Genomic DNA, 6,484 nt, shown 5'->3' on the forward strand with positions numbered 1-6,484 from the left:
AATTGAGTTCCATGCCTAAAATACATAAAACCACGTAATTAGCATTAACTTTTATTTATTACTCGCATAATTAGTCTAAATGCATTATTATTAAGGGGTTAAAACTACAGTTTTGGGCTCTTATCAAACCACCCCCAAACAGCATTTTGCTTGTCCTCATGCAAATATGAGAAATTAGCATAAGTGACCAAAAATGGAGTTCTAACTAATCTCATTTCGCCGAGTGCGATTGCATTGACCATATCTGACAAGGCGCTTAAACCACTAGGAATTCCCTAGTGGGACGAGTTATAGCCTCGTGAGAGTTTTCCAATGAAGGTACTCACAAACTTCATCTATACTACAATGACTCGAAAATAAAACTATTGTTTCCTTATCTATGTCTCAATTATCTATACTTCTCACTAGCAATGAATACTGAAATAATCAAGTCGAAACCTAAGCTAATATATGCATAATAATCTATCATCTACTTAATAAACATATATACAATGAGTAATACTATGAGATGAACTAGCGGTCCGTTTCTGAAAACTCGAAATAGCGTCCTTAAGTAGGTCCTCACATAAATGTCAAGACAAAAACCACTCTGATTTTTCCGCTCAAGTTTCACTACTCCGGTGTGCAGTGGGCACACTTTACCTTACAATCTCAATGACACACAAGGAAGCCAGAGTCGATCAAACACATCTGTCACTTACTATCACACTAACCTATTCCTAATTGAGCTAGAGGTCTTTATTATGTGTTGTAGGGATTAGGAGATGGTTTAAGAAGGAAGAAAATGAATATTCAAAGAGGACAAGTCTGAGATAATAGAGTCATCATATTATGTAACTAGAGAACCCTATTCTTTACTTTCGCTTCTACACTTTGTTTCCATTCTTAGCCATTTTTTTTTCTTTTTCTTTAGCTTTTGACTCCATAATTCTATTTTTGGAGTTCTAACTCTTTATTTCCTTTTATTTTATTTTTTATTTTTTTTATTTGGATGGAAACTTACTTTTCTCTTCTGAAGCGACTAACAAATTCTTGATTTCAAAGGTTCTTCTCTTTTCTATTCTTCATCTCTATTCTCATACTTATTTAAAGAATTGGGTAGGTTGATTTTTTATTTTGTTTTGTTTGATAACAGGGTAAAGGATTTGTGGTTTATGAAAGGCTAAAGAAATGCTCAAAGGGGCGACTAGCAGAAAATAATTCATAGGTTGGAATTTCTGGCTATATCGATCTAAAGAGGGCCTAAATTCTTGCTTAAGATATGGTATAGTAATCAAGCAAGTGGACGTGTGATTTCTCTATCTGGATTTTACTTCTCCCTTGTGTCATTTCTCAAATGTTCACTCATATAAGGCTTTAGGCTATATTCTCACAGGATTTGTAGAATAAGTACTCTAGCCTAGATTTCAGAACTTACTGCCAACAATCATAGATACTCATGTAACATATTTATAGATAGATGTAAGGATTATTACCTACATATTAGCCTAAGTTTCAAAAAACTATTCTAATGCAAAAGCTACGTGAGACTTTTGGATTATTGCGAGCATAGAGAAAGAAAACAATACAAATATTCCTAAATGTATAGCATACTTTTTATTTATATTTTTAAAAAATTTGAATTTTTTAACTAGAAAACAAGTGCATATTATACATATCTATATCCTAACAGATGTCTTAATTACACGTGTTTCTATCCCCCTAAACAAAAAGGATGCTTTGTCCTCAAAGTATTTAAATAACTAGGGTAGAGAAATACCATTGAAACGCGTGGAATTCTGGAGCATCTGCAAAATAATGTTAAACATATTAATATAGAAAAGAAAAACTGACGCAACTCTATAAGAGTTCCACCCGTTATGGGGTTAATGAGAAATAGATTGCTTGGGACATAAGCAGACACTAACTGAAATAAAAACTAACCTTAACTCCCATTTAAGCATTTTCCTCGTCATCCTTAATGAAGAAATGAGGTTCCTTCGCATCCTGCCATGCCATGGTAATCTGCCAGGCTTCACGCCACTTATCGTTTACTATAGCTAACTTGTCAAGCGCCACTTGGTCGGATGTGGTGCAGGGGGCAACCAAATGAGGTTGCACCTGCCATCCCGACCAAGTCATTGCACGGAAAGATCGAATAATAGAATTGGTGGGTCTCACAGTGTCGACCCCTACCCGATCCGTGTAACAGGCACAAAAAACAGGGAAGAAACATAGCATAATACAGCAAACTAAAACAGGCATAAGAAGATACTTATGCCTCATGTTCTGGGCTTGTGCTAAACTAGACATTAATGTCTTGGGAAGGTCATATCGCAGATGTCCCTCAGCTAAAGCAAGGAAAACATCGCAAGTGACGTCATTCGCAGAAGAAAAATGCCACTCCCCTAATATGTTTAGCATTATAAAAAAAAATCACTGTGCCCATGTTCATGGACAGGGCTACCAAGGGCGACGTTATATTGCCCTTGGTCCTCTATCCTAAAGATTTCTGCCTCATAATGCTCATGCAAATCCTCATAGTTATAGATGTATATATTATCTACCAAATAGGCCCATGAGTCTTGTATTTCAGCGGGCATAGCAAGTCCGAGAGCAAAGGCTAACAAAAACCTGGTAATTTCCATTGGTTCATCCCCGATGGTGATGGAGATCTGGTTTATCAAAGAACTTACAATTATCGTAAAAATAAGATGTAAGTGCGGGAGAGTAAAGTTTATTAGGACTTTGCAATAGTGGCTCCCATCCTGCTAAAATGATCACTTCGCGAAACCATGCACCATAGGTGTCACTTTGGAACAAGTCTTTGAAAGACTGTTCCGGTATGATACGAGGGAATGTCATCCCCAATAACTCGTTGGAATAGCTGTTGAGGATCCTGGAACAACCCACAAACAATTGGAGTTTTTCTTGCGTACAGGGTTCTGGGCGCGGGGTGTGCTCCACCTATGCCTGTATAGGGCGCGGGGTGCGCCTTGGTGATTTTCGAGTTCCAGGCACTTGGGGTCGTGAGTGTCTCCTCCGGGGCGGTAGCTCGAGGTCTTGATAGTGTTAAAATGGATAAAAAGATGGGAATCGTGGGAGTGAAAGGTGAGAGATGAAAATAAGGTGTAGTGTGGGTTGTGAGTGTAGAATGAATGAAGTTTTTATAGGCTTTAAGTTGCTAAAATGAATCGGGAAATTACCAAAAGTTTTAAGGCAATTTGCCGGAAACAAAAAATTTCCAAACCCGAAAACGGAAACAACCCATATTCTCTATTACAAAACAAACCTAATACCTTTTAGGTTGAATTTTGGATAGATACTGCCTAATTCATCGAGATTTCATCCTATCACAATATCTATTCATAGTGATGCCCATATCGACAATATTCTCGACCCTCACTCCAACACAAATTCTAAACCGGAGGATCATATCAAAAATTATGCTAGAATACATAATACCACCCTCAAACAATTCGGGAAGGTGGGATTAATGATAAAAACAAGCACAATTTTTAAAAAAAAATGGATTATATTAAAATGAAAATTCAAACAACATTTAACAACCAAATTCAAAATTAAATACATAATTCATAAATTAACATCCTATCTAAAATAAAAAGCAAATACAAAGCAACATCAACTCATAATATTCCTAAACCACTCGCTGCTGGTAGTGGAAGGGACATGGGAAGGTGATGTCTCCTGAGCTCTTGATGGGCCAGAGCCATCAATCCTGCGGCGACGACACTCGTGCCTCACAGACTGCTCCTAAGAAGAAGTACCCCTCTAGGCTGGAAAGCGTGCAAGCATATCGTCTCGGAACTTGCGCTGAGCTTCCATCTCTGCCCTCGTCTGTTCCCACCGCTCATCCTCGCACTGGGCACGAGTCTCAAAGTTATGATGCATGGTAGCCTGCCGAGTTTGGAGGTCTTCACAAATAGTATTGAGAGAACGCATGCCACGATGAATCACAGCCATGCGTTCTGCATCCGACCTACACCTCTCCAAGGCATCGGCATCAAAACATGTCGTGTCCTTCTTGTCCTCCGAGTCATCCACCTCGACTACCCTCTCTTCAGGCAACCTCCAAACTCTCTGGATACACTCCATATAAATATGAGGATTTCGGTGCTCCTTCAGGCAAATCCTATCAGAAGTCGGAGTCGCTCTCAAGGTCATCATGATCTTGGTTTTCAAAACAGGGAGAGGTGCAATACTTTTCCCAACTCTCCTAATCATGTTACCCAAAAACTCCAAAATATAGAACTCGTACTTTTGCTCTTGGAGTATCCATAGAATGTGAAGGCAGTTCAGCCCGATGTCACTGACTTTCTCCTTCCCCATGACATTCCTACCAATCCACTGAGCTACAGCCAGCTAGTTGGTTTTGAGAGACGACTGGCGAACACAATGCGAGCTCGCATTGTAGTTCCCTTCCGTAACAGTCGCGTTCATCAAAGACTCGACCCCAGTAAATTGGGAATCCTGTAGTATGGCATCGAGATGGCGTCTAGGCGGAATGCCTAAAATCTCAGCTAACAACCCAGTAGATACTTCTCTCCTCCGCCCAGCCACCTTAACAAACATCATATTTCCATCTAACTCCCTCGTCTTATAAAACTGTCGGACCAAATCTTCATGGTAAAAATCCTTTGTCGAGTACCACAAACCACTCCAATCTCTCCTAACCATTTCGTCACCGTAAAACGGTGCGAAGTGGTCGGCAGTAAACGCGTGCTCTGGCAAAATCCGACGTCTTTGAGCCATTTTAAGATTTGGGACGATGTGGGGGTTTAATTTGAATGTGGGGATGGAGTTTGAGACTCCCTTACTAACAAAACAGTGGTGGTGGCGCGTGGGTGGGCGTGGCAATTCACAATTCTTGAATTTTTGGTGGTTTTTGGTGGTTTAAATTGGTGGGGATGGTGGTGGGTGTAGTTTGGAGAAGATTTGGGGTGGATTTAACTAATTGGCGAGGGTGTAATTAGGTTTTATTTTTTATTTTTTATTTTAGGTTAGGTTTTGAAGCTTTGTTGTTTGTTAATGGTGGTTTGGAGAATGAAACGCGACTGTTGTTTGAAGAAGGAGACGCACGTGCTAGCGAGATTGGAACCAAGCCCACGCTAAGTGGGGGGTTGAAAACTCTGGAAAAAATGAAACAACAGAAGGTCGTCGATTCAGAAACTTGTATATTCTGCTGGAGAGAAACTGAGACAGAAGAGCATCGATTTCATAATTGCGTTATACCACAGATCTTATGGGGAATAGCTCTGCAGAAAATGGGGTACAGCAGAAGAATGGCACATACATGGCAACAGGAAGTCTCATGGGTTGAGGCTGTGTCGCAGGGGAAAGGAATTGAGAATGATGTGATGAGACTAATGTGGAATGGGTTCAATTACTGGACTTGGAAAGCTAGAAATGATAGAACTTTTGAGAACAAGGCAGTGAACGTTCAACAAATTGCAAGACTGCTCATTGGTGACGTGAGAACAAAGCTGAAGGCAGTAGAGATAAAAATGGAGTACGGCCCAAAAATTGAAAGGTTTACTAAAAATTGGGATGTGGAAGTAGAAATCAAGCAGAGAGAAAAGCGATATGTGCGGTGGCAAAAATCAGAAGTGGGAGATCATACGCTGAACACAGATGGTACACTCAAAGGGCAAGTAGGGGGGTGGGCAGCAGTGATTCACGATCATGAAGGGGTAGTAGTGGCGGCAAGTTATGGCAGAGCAAGTCAGCCATCGATTAATCTCATCGAGCTTGAAGCAGTAGAACAGGGGATGAAAATGGCGCTGAAAAAAGAAATATGAAGGGTTCAAACATAGACTGATTCTATTACCGTAATTACTTTCTTAAGGGACAGGTGTCATCACCCATGGCAGGCCGAGAAAATGGTACGGGCTATTATGCGAATGAAGGCCCAATTTGAAAAGTTCAACATTTTTCATGTGTTTAGGGAGTCCAATAAGTTAGCTGATGCTATTGCAGCTAATATTCCAGCATGTAATTTTTTAGAATTAGATACGAACTTGCTTACAGAAGATGTAAAAAAGATTATATATGATGATGCGAGAGGTAAGCAATATGTGAGAGAGTGAGATTGTAACAAGCTTTAAAAACATTTTATTTTCAATAAAGGGGGTAGGGGACCTCTCTAAAAACCTCGCTTACCAACCCAAAAAAAAAAAAAAATCGAAATTTTTTGGTTTTTTCACGCAACTTCAAACTAAAATTGCCGCTTCGTTACCGGTCCGATTTTTGCGAATGAGATATGGAAATGATCAGGAAAGAATTTCCAATCCAATGAACCATAAAACACTCTATTCTGACCGTGGATGACATATAAGAAGATGAAAAATGCCTCAAAAATGTGTGCGTGACGTAAGTTATGCGAACGAATGAACTCTAATTTCCTAAATAATGTCAACCCGAATCGAAATATAATTAAACGGCCTAAACAACACAACTGGAAAGTTGAACAATCCAAGACATAAAT

The 6,484-nt window shown here is 39.7% G+C and overlaps 1 protein-coding gene across 1 annotated transcript; it reads left to right on the top strand.

Annotated features, from left to right (window-relative positions):
* Positions 1 to 5,138: 5,138 nt before the first annotated feature.
* On the top strand, positions 5,139 to 5,798 carry LOC147514298 (uncharacterized). Its single transcript, XM_086588196.1, has one exon. The coding sequence runs from the start codon at positions 5,139 to 5,141 to the stop codon at positions 5,796 to 5,798; it is 660 nt and encodes a 219-aa protein (XP_086444322.1).
* Positions 5,799 to 6,484: the final 686 nt, after the last annotated feature.

Source organism: Coptis chinensis, chromosome 2 (assembly GCF_015680905.1).
Source record: "Coptis chinensis isolate HL-2020 chromosome 2, ASM1568090v1, whole genome shotgun sequence".
NCBI lineage: Eukaryota > Viridiplantae > Streptophyta > Magnoliopsida > Ranunculales > Ranunculaceae > Coptis > Coptis chinensis.